At 44.1% G+C, this 15,428-nt stretch overlaps 1 protein-coding gene across 4 annotated transcripts in view; it reads left to right on the forward strand.

Annotated features, from left to right (window-relative positions):
* The window catches only part of wdr7 (WD repeat domain 7), a 153,438-nt gene that overhangs the window by 109,395 nt on the left and 28,615 nt on the right, over positions 1-15,428 (forward strand). For all 4 annotated transcript variants that reach the window (XM_075456574.1, XM_075456575.1, XM_075456577.1 and 1 more), the window contains one exon: positions 7,781-7,967. In XM_075456574.1, the coding sequence (XP_075312689.1) occupies positions 7,781-7,967 (187 nt within the window). The remainder of the gene's footprint in view (positions 1-7,780; positions 7,968-15,428) is intronic.

The raw sequence follows: 15,428 nt of genomic DNA on the forward strand, positions 1-15,428 counted from the left end.
ATTATATAAATATATATAATTATATTAGTGTATAATGAACACGCCCAAGTTCTGGGCTTTTTAAAAGAAATTTACATATATAATTACAAATAAAATGTGCCATTAGCTACTAATTCTGCATTTTGAAATTAAATTAAGAACAAAAAACCAACAATGAACAACAAACAATACAAAATACAACATATTCAAAGTGACTTGGGTCCCTGTTTGAATAAAATAAAAATGTTTTTCCTATGTGCACCTCTGACATGTACAACACACTCATACTGTGGATATCCCTCCAATGCAGACCATATACAAATAATTATAAAATAAACAGCTTTAACATGACAAATGCAATGACAAACCTATAACAGCAGGGGGCCACAGTGAGCAGACACAAGCTCTCCCTCAGCAACTGCAACGGGTCAGAAAATATGCAAATGAGCTCCAACTCGGACCAAAAACCAAATAAACACAACATTTTTATCACGACTAAAACACACCAAAACATTAAAGACAACCTGACGCTACATTTACAGGACGTTTTTCAACTAAACAAACAACTTTTAAACACGCGAGCTTAATGTAATGACAGAGAGCGTCCCTACAAGTAACAACAAGTAAACCGGAACTATGTACAATATCAATAAATCGAACAAAAATAAAACAGAAATACAGACACAATCACTTAGTTTTGAGAATGTTCGCCTTGCTAATAACTAGGGCTGGGCAACGACTAAAATGTTTAATCTAATTAATCACATGATTTTCCTGATTAATCACGATTAATCGGATTTGTACGCAAAATCATTTTTATAAATAATTATGATTACAATGAATTGAATTCCAATTGGCTTGATTTGGACTTTATTATTTAAGTGCCTTGAGATGATATTTGTTGTATTTGGCGCTATATAAATATATAAAAATGAATTGAATCTGTAAAATAGAACAGTTAGATTCTCCTTTCTTTAAAAAGGCCTTACTCTGCAGCTTTTAACGGTGTTATAAGAGCCTCTCGTATGTAAAAACGAGTTCTTTTGGGTTTCTATATATACTATATACTATATTCTATATTATACTATGTCTGATCTTCATGGGCTGCATGCGATTCTATGCACGAGTCCGAGCTTGAAAGCCTTCCCCGTCTTATTTGCATGTGCGTGCACAGCCCGCACCGCCTCCCAGGACCACCAGTGGCTTAAAAAAAAAGGTTCAGCGCTTCATGTTCTCTTTTCCAAACTCAGAACTCCACAAAGTTGAAACTTCGGCGTTGGATTAGAGGTGAGAAGAGAGAGAGAAAGGATTGATTTTCACCCACCAAGCTTGACACCTTAAGGAGCTTGGCACCGATTCCACAGCGCACACACTGAGCCCGGCCGCTGCCGTGCTGTGCCTGCAGGGTTGGACCTTGGTGGGCATCAAACCTGCACTAAGCAGGGTTACTCTTCCGTCCCACTGCTCCCGAGCTCCGATTGGCTGCCTCTAGGGGCAGCCGCCCAGCGACAGAACCTGTGCTCCCACTGATAGGCTGTGGAGCGTGATGCCTCCGAGCTGGACCTGAGCGCGGCGGTCGGCTCACCTGTGTGAACCCACCGGACGCACACACCACAAACCCAGAGCCCATGTCATCAGATGAGAACAACTCCAGATTTAATTGATTCCCCTGAGCTCTGGCCCAAGGCCAAAAAGTCTCCAGATATTCAGATGTAATTTTTTATACAAGCATGTAAACACGCTTTCTCACAGTGTTTCGTTTAATTGCAGATGCCTTGAACCAAAGGTTTATCTTCATTTAGCTTATTAGCATAAATCAGTTTAGCATTTCGGGCCTGCGACACGTTGGAGACGGAAAGTTTTACCACTTTGTCGCGTTTCTGTTTCCATTAAAAGTTGTTCAACAGATGAGGACACCAGGCAGTGAAATGTTTCAGATGTTTATTTTCCTCCATTCTCCCTGCAAATAGTCCGAAGGTGTGCAACCGTACAGGGTTGTTGTACTCGAAAACTGATCAAATTTTGCGAGCACCACCTGCCACTCAACGACATGAAAGAATCTAAACTTTATATTTTTGGGAGTCGCTCATTGACTCTGTAGCGCCCCCTACGATGCTTAAAAATGGTCCCCTTATTGGGGTTAGTTTCGCGTGGGACGACGAAATTCGGTACACTCATTCATCATGCCCAGACGCACATAAAAGTCTCCTGCCGCCATGGTCCCACGTACACAGGAAGGCGGCCATTTTGGATGGAAGGTGCGTTTTGGTGCCATTTTTGACCAATTCCACGCCTTCCATAAGATCGAACTCGTCCTACAGATTTAATGCTACAGACTTCAAACTTGGCCAGGTTACTCTTAAGACATGGGGGGGAAATCATCGGGCAACTTTTTCAAAACCTAAAGGGTGTGGGCGTGGCCAGGCGGCGAAAATCGTGTGATGGCGTTTGTGGTTTGAAAGCCTTATCATCATCGCAAGGTCATGAAACTTGGCACACACGTCCAACCTGACGACCTCGTACGTATGCTCTGGAAAAAATGCCCCTCCAAAAATAAGTAAGAAAAACAACAAATACGAAACGTTTTTGCTTGAAATAAGCAAAAAAATCTGCCAATGGAACTAGTGAAAATCGGCTTGTCAAGATTTCTTGAAATAAAATGTGATATTTGGGACTTTTGAGATAAAAGTGATCTTGAAATTAGCTTAAAAACCTCTTCAAATGTAAAAAAAAGCTTGTTTCATATGATATGTGACTCAAAACAATTTGTTTCAAGATATTTTGACTAGAAATGAGACAAATATACTTGGTAAGACTTTGATTTTTTGCAGTGTGTAAAGGGTATCGTGTGTGGGCGGAGCAAAATGGCTCAGTGGCGCCCCCTAGAAATGTTCAAAAACCCTTCCGCATTGGGGTTATTATCCAGCGCATGCCCCAACGTGCGCACATCTCGGTCCCGCATACAGCTGCTTGCAGCTTTCTAGTTACTGTTTGCATCAGTTTACCAAGTCGCCCCAATATTTAACTTTAAACCTGACACCTTCAGTGGAGCAGCTGGAACAGATAAAAAGCCTTTCTCCTGCTTTCTGTGTTTGTTCGCCTTCAGCTGGGTGTTTTTCTCCCTCTCTCCCCTCCGTCTCCCCGCCACCACTCTTATGAAATTGAAAGATGGATCGGTGTTGTTGGCATACAGCTCAGTGTGTGATGAATGAGACCTGTCCACCCAGTTAGAGGGAGGGTACAGTAGTCTATACAGCAGAGTATAGATTGATGTTTTCATAGGGTGGGGAGGGGGAAATGTTGGGGAAATTGAGGGGGGGGGGTTGAGTGTAAGGATGGATTGAAAGAAGGATAGATGGATGATGACGGCAGGAAGGCAGAAAGCTGCCGGGCAGGAGATGGGACAAACTGTACATCGGTGTTCAGGACCTGGACGATGGCTGTTGCTGTTAAATGTCAGAACGCACGAGTTCCTTCAGAGGCCCGCTCACTGTGAACCGTGGCATTTTCAAACATTCATGAGACCTAATTGGAGATTGAGTTTTACTGCGTTACAGTCAGCAGGGAAAAGAAAGCTGCGAGGAAAATCTAACAGATTTCCTTCTGACACGACTTTCGTCACCAACGCTGAGTCCCAAGTTCGCTGGAATGGCGAGTCGTGGTGAGATTTAGAGTTCGATGGAAACCTGAGAGCGCCACGATAATGCATGTAAACATTGTGAGGAAGCACAAGTGCAAATTATTCCACCATAAACCAGCTAAGATGCGACATTTGCACCTGTAAGCCTCTTTTTAGTCTTGAATAAAGCAGTCCTATTGTAGCTGTAGCTTTTAAAGGGACAGTTCGCCTCTTTTGACATGAAGCTGTATGACATCCCATATCAGCAACATCATTTCTGAACATCTTCTTACCCCCTGCTGCGTCCTGTGAGCAGAGTTCCAGCCTCGTTTTGGTGTTGATGAAGGTAGTCCGGCTAGTTGGCTGGGGTTTAAAAAATAAAGCATTTTGCTTCTCAAAACAATATGTGTTCAGCAGAGTAATACATTTGCATCACAAAATGGTTCTCCAGGAAAAAGTCAGACCTCACAATCGCTTGGCACTATTTTCTCTCCCTTTGTATCCCCATGTCCTCACGGTCTACACAGCAGGCAGTGATACGAAGGGAGAGAAAATAGTGCCAAGCGATTGTGAGGTCTGACTTTTTCCTGGAGAACCATTTTGTGATGCAAATGTATTACTCTGTTGAACGCATGTTGTTCTGAGAAGCAAAACGCTTTATTTTTTTAAACCCCAGCCAACTAGCCGGACTACCTTCATCAACACCAAAACGAGGCTGGAACTCTGCTCACAGGACGCAGCAGGGGGTAAGAAGATGTTCATAAATGATGTTGCTGATATGGGATGTCATACAGCTTCATGTCAAAAGAGGCGAACTGTCCCTTTAAGTTCAGAATGAAGCTGCTCCGGCTGGTCTGTTTGCAGACTTATTTGCAGACGCATCACCTCCTGACACCGTGTGTAAATGGGCTAAAACTCACACAGGTATTCTGTACATATGAAGCAGTTCTCATTATTAATTAATCCATTGATTACCGTTGTGTTAATAAAACACAAACCTACGCCGTGTTTCTTTGCTCGCTCTCTTTTAAAACGTCTCCCGATTCTTTGTCTCGTGCTATTGTTTTTCCATTCTCTCCGCCTCGCTCGGCAGCCGGTCTGATCCAGCTCTCGTCCACTAACCGAGTCCCCAACATTGATTTACCTTCGCCTCTCATTTAGGCTCAAACGCAGGCAGATAGGGAGAACGGGGGCAGATTGGGGAAAAGGGAGCACAAAGCCTGTTAGTGGTCGTTTCGGCCTGGTAAATTTTAGACGGCACTAATCCGTCAGTATTTGGCACCCTCCACTCCTCCTCCTTCCTTCCATCGCCCCTCCCCTCCTCCTCCTGCTCTAATCACCCTCTGTGTGTTAATGTGACATGTTTACTGCCCTAACTAACACCTCATTACGGCCAAGTGATGCTTTGTCAATAGCTATTGGTTCATTTGGGCACGAGCCGGCCTTTAAACAAAGATGTCCGCGGTGAGAAATGGAGTCTGGACCGCTTCCCACTTCCTGCTCGCTGATGTCAATTTGAATCTCAATCCAGCCAATGGCTGATTGTCCCAGCCCATTTGACGGCCTTTTGCTGTCATTTTCATAATAACAATGTAGATTTTTGGCCTTTTATATAACACAGATTACAGTTAAATTGGCAGCCAAAACTCCATTAAAATTCAGTTTGTTGTCCTACTTTTTAAAAACTTGATACTGTTGTTACTAGGATGCAAATAAATTCAATTTAGTTTTAATTGTATCGCACCAACTTTCAACAAAATGTCATCTCAAGGCACTTAAATAATAAATAATAACTATAAGCTTTATCAGAAAGGAAAGTTTTAAGCCTGGTCTTTAAAGTGGAAAGGGTGTCTGCTTCCCGGACATTTACTGGCAGGTGGTTCCACAGAGAGGGACCTGATAACTGAAGGCTCTGCCTCTCAAACTGGCAGCTGGTTCCACAGAGAGGGGCCTGATAACTGAAGGCTCTGCCTCCCAAACTGGCAGCTGGTTCCTCAGAGAGGGGCCTGATAACTGAAGGCTCTGCCTCCCAAACTGGCAGCTGGTTCCACAGAGAGGGACCTGATAACTGAAGGCTCTGCCTCCCAAACTGGCAGCTGGTTCCACAGAGAGGGGCCTGATAACTGAAGGCTCTGCCTCCCAAACTGGCAGCTGGTTCCACAGAGAGGGGCCTGATAACTGAAGGCTCTGCCTCCCAAACTGGCAGCTGGTTCCACAGAGAGGGGCCTGATAACTGAAGGCTCTGCCTCCCAAACTGGCAGCTGGTTCCACAGAGAGGGGCCTGATAACTGAAGGCTCTGCCTCCCAAACTGGCAGCTGGTTCCACAGAGAGGGGCCTGATAACTGAAGGCTCTGCCTCTCAAACCTGCAGCTGGTTCAACAGAGAGGGGCCTGATAACTGAAGGCTCTGCCTCCCAAACTGGCAGCTGGTTCCACAGAGAGGGGCCTGATAACTGAAGGCTCTGCCTCCCAAACTGGCAGCTGGTTCCACAGAGAGGGGCCTGATAACTGAAGGCTCTGCCTCCCAAACTGGCAGCTGGTTCCTCAGAGAGGGGCCTGATAACTGAAGGCTCTGCCTCCCAAACTGGCAGCTGGTTCCTCAGAGAGGGGCCTGATAACTGAAGGCTCTGCCTCCCAAACTGGCAGCTGGTTCCACAGAGAGGGGCCTGATAACTGAAGGCTCTGGCAAGGCAAGGCAAGGCAATTTTATTTATAGAGCACAATTCGTACACAAGGCAATTCAAAGTGCTTCACAGCTACATAAAATCACAAGAAGGCAATAAAATCATTAAAAAGAAATTAAAAAAAAAGAAATAATAAAAAAAAAAATTAAATAAATAAATAATAACAATAATAAAAATTAAAAATAAATAAATAAATTTAAAAAAACATTAAAAATAATCATTAATTAATTAATTTAAAGCAAAGACTGCAGATAAAATACTTTCAGGTGTCATATGCACAGCTAAACAGAACTGTTTTCAGCCTGGATTTAAACATGGTCAGAGTTGAGGCCTGTCTCACATCTTCTGGAAGACTGTTCCAGATTTTAGGAGCCTCCCAAACTCCTCTGCCTTCCAAACTGGCATCCCAAACAGCACTGTTTTCCGTCTCTTTGAGTCCGTATCGCTCTTAATGGCGCAGCACAAAGACGGTAACACAGTTAGAGCTCCAACTGTCAGTGCCAGTTTATCAGGGCCGTACTCGGAGATGCTAACGTGTTTAGCTTCTAGCTATATCTTTCATAGCTCCATCCCTGCTGTGTGTGTGTGTGTGTGTGTGTGTGTGTTTGTAAATATAAACCAATAAGGAGGGGGGGGAGTTGCCATTTAAGGCAGACTGATGATGAAATGCCAGGAGATCCAGGTGATGAGATTAGCCGTGCGTCTCTGGAGAAGTGAGGACCTTTAGAGTCACCACAGGATTATAACTAAAGTAAATGATCAGTTTTATACCACATGTATCTTCATATTATGGCTTTTTGCTTTTGCGTTTCGAGTGAAATTACAGTGAGCCGTATTGATTTCTGAGCCGACTCGGACAATAGAAGAAGAAGAAGAACAAAAAGGAGGCCTTTAAAGACGTTAAAGTTAAAGCTTGATATGAGCCACTTAATTTAAGGCAAATTCAGAAAGAAATCTGAATTATTTCATCTGCATTTCTTTGTCTTTGCTGGATCTTTGAGAAGAATCTGCTGAAATCTCTGGAGCCGATGGGGGGGGGGGACTGAGGAGGGCTTGTGTGTCTTTGTGGGAAAAAAAAAGAGTGTTATTGAGAGATATGGGGGGTATGTTCTGGAGTCTTAATGGTCAGTCTGTCCCCACAGAGACCGGCTCAAATGTCAGGTCAGCTATGAAGTGACCTCCATCCCGTTTTCTGTCTTTATCTTCTGATTGTGTGTGTGTTTCTGAGTGTGTGCAGCACACGAGTTGGATAGCTTCTACCCCTGAAATTCATTTGAAATGTTAGGATTGATTATCTTTTCTTAAAAAGGAAGATTTGTGTACACATATGTGGTGGGCGTGGCTTCTCTCTGAGCTGCTGTGCTCTCAGATTAACAACGCTGTGTCAACAAGCTGCAGAATCATGGCCATATATGAGCAAATAGGATATATATATTAATAAAAAATCATTCAGCTGGAAGTGACCATAGTTAAGTTGCCGGTGTTTCTTGTTTTGCAGGTAAAGCGCTGACCTTCCTGCTGCTGCAGCCCCCCAGCCCCAAGCTGCCGGCCCACAGCACCATCCGCCGCACCGCCATCGATCTGATTGGCCGAGGCTTCACCGTCTGGGAGCCGTATATGGACGTGTCGGCGGTGCTCATGGGACTGCTGGAGCTGTGTGCTGACGCAGAGAAGCAGCTGGCCAAGTGAGTCCAACGTGAACTTAAATGCGGCTTCATTAAATGAACTGTTTTTCCATCTCCTGAATCCTAACAATGCTGACACAAGCAAAATGTAGAGGCAGAGGTTCTGGTTCTGACTGACTTCAGTCTTGGACTTTTCCTCGAGGCTTTTCTTAAGATTGATTTACTCTCAAACTTAGAACAACCTTAATCCCATGAGACTTAATTTGGGACTGAGTTTGACAAGTTTTCAGACTGACTCAGGCTCGATCTGATCTGAGCTGATCTTGGGCTGATTTTGGGCTGATCTGAGCTGTCCTGAGCTGATCTTGGGCTGATTTTGGGCTGAACTGACCTGAGCTGACCTGAGCTGATCTTGGGCTGATTTTGGGCTGATCTGAGCTGATCTTGGGCTGATTTTGGGCTGATCTGAGCTGACCTGAGCTGATCTTGGGCTGATTTTGGGCTGATCTGAGCTGTCCTGAGCTGATTTTGGGCTGATCTTGGGCTGATCTTGGGCTGATCTTGGGCTGATCTGAGCTGATTTTGGGCTGATTTTGGGCTGATCTGAGCTGACCTGAGCTGATCTTGGGCTGATCTGAGCTGATCTTGGGCTGATCTGAGCTGATCTTGGGCTGATTGTGGGCTGATCTGAGCTGACCAGAGCTGATCTTCTGCTGATTTTGGGCTGACCTGAGCTGATCTGAGCTGATCTTGGGCTGATTTTGGGCTGACCTGAGCTGATCTTGGGCTGATCTGAGCTGATCTGAGCTGATCTTGGGCTGATTGTGGGCTGATCTGAGCTGATCTGAGCTGATCTTGGGCTGATTTTGGGCTGATCTGAGCTGATCTTGGGCTGATTTTGGGCTGATCTGAGCTGACCTGAGCTGATCTTGGGCTGATTTTGGGCTGAGCTTTCGGGGTCACCATTTATGTAGTGGAGAAAAGGAGTCGAATCCGCGTCGGTCAGCCTTTCATTGGGGAAGTTTATTTGAAGAAGCCGTCACAGCAAATGTGCATACAGAATTGTCCGAAAATCTCCACCGACCTCATTTTGTGACAACCTTTTATACTGCTCCTGGATCATAACAAGCGTACGTGGCCAAGCCCCAATCTTCCTCAGGCGCCTAGCTTTTGCCATTATCATAAACAAGCTCATTCTAACTATCAACAATATTCATATGAACCAGTCAACAAAGCACACGATGTAATTAGGCCATGTCATGACATTTCTCTCCCACAAGCTGATCTGAGCTGACCTGAGCTGATTTTGGGCTGATCTGAGCTGATCTTGGGCTGATTTTGGGCTGATCTGAGCTGATCTTGGGCTGATTTTGGGCTGATCTGAGCTGATCTGAGCTGTTTTTGAGCTGATCTGAGCTGATCTGATCTCATTTTGGGCTGATTTTGGGCTGATCTGAGCTGATTTTGAGTTGATCTGAGCTGATTTTGAGTTGATCTGATCTCATTTTGGGCTGATCTGAGCTGATTTTGAGCTGATCTGAGCTGATCTGATCTCATTTTGGGCTGATTTTGGGCTGATCTGAGCTGATTTTGAGTTGATCTGAGCTGATCTGATCTCATTTTGGGCTGATTTTGGGCTGATCTGAGCTGATTTTTGGCTGATCTGAGCTGATTTTTTCTGATCTGATCTTTGTCTGATCTTGGGCTGATTTTTGGGCTGATTTTGGGCTGATGTGAGCTGTTTTTGTATATATGCTGACATCAAGGTGACGTCTAATCGCCAGAAGTTGGAGGTTGCTTCCATAAGACGAGACCAACCCTGAATCTGCATGACTCACAACAACATCCCCTCATATGCACAGTGTGTGTTTACAGTGCGTTCTGAGGGGAAAAAAAATCTAAAATCTTATATTTAACACGAACAAACACAGATTCCTCTGCAACACTCCAGCAGTAAGAAAGGACCGATCTGCTGAGTGTTGCGTTCATCTGTGTGACTCAATCATCCCTCTCAGATTCCAGAGTGCAGACTGCAGCCCCCTTAAAGATGCATGTTTATGCACACACACACACATATGTGTGCTGGGCCATTATAGAGCCGACACCGTGACTTATGGAAGCTGGGCTGTAATCGCATTTCAGGACATTATGATGATGTAGCAATGTCTGCCACGCTCTGACACGGGACTATTATCCGTGCGCTCTGTGCTCGTCTGTGTTCGCGGGGCATCGAGGTCTTTTTTTTCTTTGTTTTTGCACCAGGAGGGGTGGTGCTTCGAACTAGTGAAAATCGGCTTGTCCAGATTTCTTGAAATAAAATGTGATATTTGGGACTTTTGAGATAAAAGTGATCTTGAAATTAGCTTAAAAACCTCTTCAAATGTCAAAAAAGCTTGTTTCATATGAAATGTGACTCAAAACAATTTGTTTTCAAGACTTTTTCATTTAACAAGATATTCCAGATGTATTGTCTTCAAACAAGTCCCTATATCTGGCTGAAATGGTACTTGTTAGGCAGTTGTGTCTTATATTAAGTGTAATGGGATATTTTGAGTAGAAATGAGACAAATATACTTGGTAAGACTTTGATTTTTTTCCAGTGCAGAAGATGAACCATGAAATCCAAGAAACAAAAAAAAACACAGTTTGGACAATCCACAAACAGCTGGAGCCGGAACAAGCCAGTCGGTGCAGAACGGTGTTGATCTCAGTACTGAAGTCAGTGGGGTCACATGGCTCTGAAAGGATCGGATTATTGGCTAAATTACAATCAGACTGAGTTATTAAGTGCATGTAGACACCTTAATCTGACTAAGAATTGGATCGGATGGGATTCAGACCCCGAGATAACTGGGTTGAAAGTCACTCTAAACCTGCTTGTAGACGCTGAAGCACGTGGTGAATCAGACTTTGCGTCCTGCGCATGCTCCAGATGTTTTCCCGGGGTCGTGACCCGGAAGTCAAAGGAGACGATATTCCTGTTGTTGTCGCCGTCAGAAAGAAACAAACAACGCGATGGAGAATGCTCCGTTGGGCATCGAGTTTGTGCAACAAGCAGCTCATCACAGACCAAATGTAGAGGGACGTAGCTTCATCTGGCTCTGCGTTCTCCATCTTTCTCCAATGCCTGAGTTTGTTGTTGTTGTTGGTGGTGAAGAGGTCAACAGGAAGTGGCTCTATTAGCAACAGCTGGAATGGGTACAGCGCCACCTATCATACCGGGGTATGATACGCTTTGTGCCTCTGATCCCATTCATTCACCGCCATATATTCAAGGAGAATTACCCTCGCTCAACTCATTCTTATTGTAATTTAGCCAATAATCTGATCCTTTCAGAGCCATGTGACCCCACTGACTGATTACCAATGTGTTGTACTTCTGACCCCGAGCATCGTTTACCGCCGCGCACTTATCACACTGTTACTTTTGAATTGTTGTTTACATTGTTGAAAAGGTAAAAACAGCCTGGCGTTTCACATGAGAAACAGAAATAGATCATTTAACTGCGACAGCTGAACCAGCCTGTTGGACCACAGGTGTCCACAGCGGCAGAGTCTACGGTCAGAGTGCACGGCTGCCCGGCGTGCAATCATATGTTGGGGTGAGAGTGGCTTTTTACACGAGAAAAGGTCACGAGTCACACGGAGAGGTTTGTTCAGTGGCATTTACTCATGTTTGGTACCAAACACCCACACGTGTGTCTTCCTTCCTGCTGAAATCCAACTGGCCACCATGAGATGATCCTATTAGGGTTGAAACTATAGTATAGATATGTCTGCTTCCCCTGAGGGTACGTGCACGTTTGCTGAAGAGGAACAATACAGTCATATACATTGTAACTAGGGCTGGGCAACGATTTAAAATGTTTAATCTAATTAATCACATGATTTCCCTGATTAATCACGATTAATCGCATTTGTACACAGAATCCAAAAATGAATCCAAAAGTAGTGTATAGCTTTTAGCATTTAGCTTTATTTTAAATGTGCTGCCATATGAATGAAAGTGCCATAACATTTGTTGTGCAAACACACTTTTAACATCAGCATCTTTCTGTAGTTTTTATGTAGAAGCCTCGCTCCACTGTCTGTTTCCTTGAATGACTTGCTGCTATCAGTTGTGTGTTTTGCCTTTAAGTGATATTTTAGACTGGAACTACTACGCTGAGAAGACAATTCAACTTGGCAGTGTTTACAGATGACTTTGGTTCTGTCGACTCCGCCGTCTGGAAGAACTTTAACATGAAAATGGCCGAGTAAAAGTTCCGTACCCTTCTCCATGTTTGGTGGATCCGCCGATTACTTTCTTTTCCTGTTCCACAGCAGACAGCAGCAGACTTTTACAAAATAAAAGCCTGTGAGCAACAGACTTTCACAAAATAAAAGCCTGTGAGCGACAGACTTTTACAAAATAAAAGCCTGTGAGCAACAGACTTTTACAAAATAAAAGCCTGTGAGCAACAGACTTTTACAATAACAAAATAAATAATAAAACAGGGGCAGTCCGTGGCGTTTCAACTTAGCTGTAAATGCAGGAATTTTTTTTAAATTTATTTTGAAATACGTGCTTTTATGTTGAAACGAGTAAAACAGTAAGTAGCGCCGGTTAGCTCCGTGAGCTTCACACCTGTAGCTGTGATGTTACCTGCCAGTTTATTTTTATTTTATTCCTCCATGCTTGGTGGTGTTTGCTGTAACTGTGTGAATGTGATGCAGAGGACAAGTTCAAGTTAAAGAATCCTAGTTTTGACCGTGAAGATTGCCTCTGGGGAATGACTCTGACGTTGGTTGAGAAGCAGCTAAAGTGGCCAGTATTACTTTGATTAGAAGAACTTTAAAATGAAAATGGCCGAGTAAAAGTTCCGTACCCTTCTCCATGTTTGGTGGATCCGCCGATTACTTTCTTTTCCTGTTCCGCAGCAGACAGCAGCAGACTTTTACAAAATAAAAGCCTGTGAGCAACAGACTTTTACAGAATAAAAGCCTGTGAACAACAGACTTTTATTTTGTAAAAGTCTGTTGTTCACAGGCTTTTACAATAATAAAATAAATAATAAAACCTGCGTTAATGCGCGATAAAATATGTATCGGTGTTAAATAATTAACAAGTTAACGCGATAATAACGAGTTAACTCGCCCAGCCCTAATTATAATAAAGAATGAAGGAAACTTTAACAGTTTAAACTAGTTTGAACACGATTAAACCAAAGGTTGCCTGACTTGCCACCATTACGTCATACACTTGTGTAGAAGAAGCACCCATTGATCCATCTGAACTTATTTTGTATGCGTCGTCTCTGAAACCAAATGAGATTTGAGCCCCAAAACATTTGCGTCCGCAGCAGAACGCCGTTTCAGTGCCAAAGTTACGTCCCTGTGATCAGTCCTTGTGGTCTTTTTGAAAAATAATCCCACATTTACAAAGATTTTCGTGTGTCAGAGAGGCGTCGGGTGTCGAGTATCACGCTATGGATCCGCCCTCGGCTTCAGATATGGTCCCAAACACGAGATGGAGAGGGACAAATGTGCGATTGATTATTTTTGTCTTGTTGCTTCCAGGTTCTGTTTATGTAAACATCACGAGGGGCTGATCAATGACATGCCTGATAATCACACCAGTGCATTAAAATGCACATGAAGAAAATGTATTAACACACACACTCTGTAATTGTCTGCTTCAATATTTACTCAGTTTATTCTGTTGGAAGACAGTGTGAGGAGTAGAATCCATTACTGGTTGAAGGAGTGCGCACACACACACACACACACACACACACACACACACACACACACACACACACTCACAGCATGTGTTTCCAAGTAGCTGACTGGAGGTGAGGTTTTTTCCTGTGATGCCAGTTGTCAATACACTCCTGGCTGAGCTGTGTGTGTATGTGTGATAATCCCTTTTCAGTGGGCAGAGATTAGAAAAAGCTCCTGATGCGGAAGAGTCGCACACATTTAATACATCAGACATATATATATATATATATATATATATATATATATATCAGCCTGAGGTCAGTGCGTGTTTTCCTTACATCTGCGACACGCAGCTTTTAACACACACAGACATTCAATTTATAGGAATTATATGAGCCCAAGGAAATTTTTTCTTTTGTTTTATCTCGTGTGAGAGTAATTTCTTATATGTACACTTAGGGCTGGGCGATAAAACGATATGAAACATGGTTGACATACTTTTCTATAGATTACATGCGGCCATCTTTTGACAGACGATACGAACAGCCAGTGAGAACCAGAGTTGCACCGCGCTGTAGTGCTGTGCGATATTATGATATGTCGTAGTGCGATATAAAAATGTCTACCGTAGGATACAGCCCCTCAATTGTTTATATCGTTTTGTTTTTTTTATTAAAATTACACGTATGAACAATGAATGAAGGCTTTAATGTAACTGAGGCAACGCTACCACTTAAGCCTGATTTATGTGTGTCGCAGTTAACGCAGACATGCCCCCCCTTACGCAGACACTCTGGTGCACCTCCTCAAAATTGTAACTCACCGCAGACAGTGCCGCAGACATCGCCGCAGGGAGGAGAGAAAGGAGGCCTCTGATTGGTCAACTCTACATCCGCTCTACACTATGCGTATTTCCGGTTTGCTAACCGGCTAATGGTGACGCTAACCGCGCTAACCGTGACGATTCTTTCGCCACTCTGCCAGCTCCAGTAGTAGCAATATTTCTTCTATTTCTAGATCGATCAGCTGCATCTCAATCAAAGTGCGCATTCGTCCAGTCGCCATTGTTGTTGAATGACCTCCGTAACCATAACACCCACAATCCTAGCTTGTTCGTGATTGTCCCTCTTGCGTTGTGGCGTGGGATCAACATAGCGCAGACAGCGCTTCAAGGCACAAATCAAAAATAACTGCGTCGTGTCTGTGACAAGCTCACTGCGACACACTGCTGCGAAGTATACACGAGCCTTTAGCGGTAGCATTTTACATCACTCGCAAAGACTAATTTACGGCAGCGCTCAGGGAGCATGGATCCAAACAACAACATGGCAGAGGCGGAGAGCTTGGAGTTTGGCGGAGGAAGCCCATTTTGGTCGTGACCATAGGTGAGGGTAGCAACATAAGCCCCTTTCACACTGCCGAATAACCCGCGTTTAATTCGCGAATTTAGCGTGTCGGCTGTTGTGTTCACACTGCCGACCCGGGCTGCCGCGTCAACTCGACTCGCCTTTCGACCCGCGTGGGACCCTAGTCTTTTTGCCGAGCCGAGTTTGATGTGAACGCAATCGACGCGGGTCGTACGTGGGCGTGGCGTGACGTGAGGAGTTTAAAAGATGATTCAGAACAACAGCGACAGGTGAGGACAAGTTTTACTCTGTTTTACATCAAGTTCGAGACATTTTTTAATATGGCCAACTGGGGAGACAAGGAGGTCCGCGAGCTCCTCAGCCTCCGAGCAGAGGACGTTATTTACCGCCACATGTCGGGGACGGTGAAGGATGGACATCTGCTGGAAGGGCTGGCGAGAAAGATGGGAGA

Source organism: Odontesthes bonariensis, chromosome 22, assembly GCF_027942865.1.
Source record: "Odontesthes bonariensis isolate fOdoBon6 chromosome 22, fOdoBon6.hap1, whole genome shotgun sequence".
In the NCBI taxonomy this organism is placed as follows: domain Eukaryota; kingdom Metazoa; phylum Chordata; class Actinopteri; order Atheriniformes; family Atherinopsidae; genus Odontesthes; species Odontesthes bonariensis.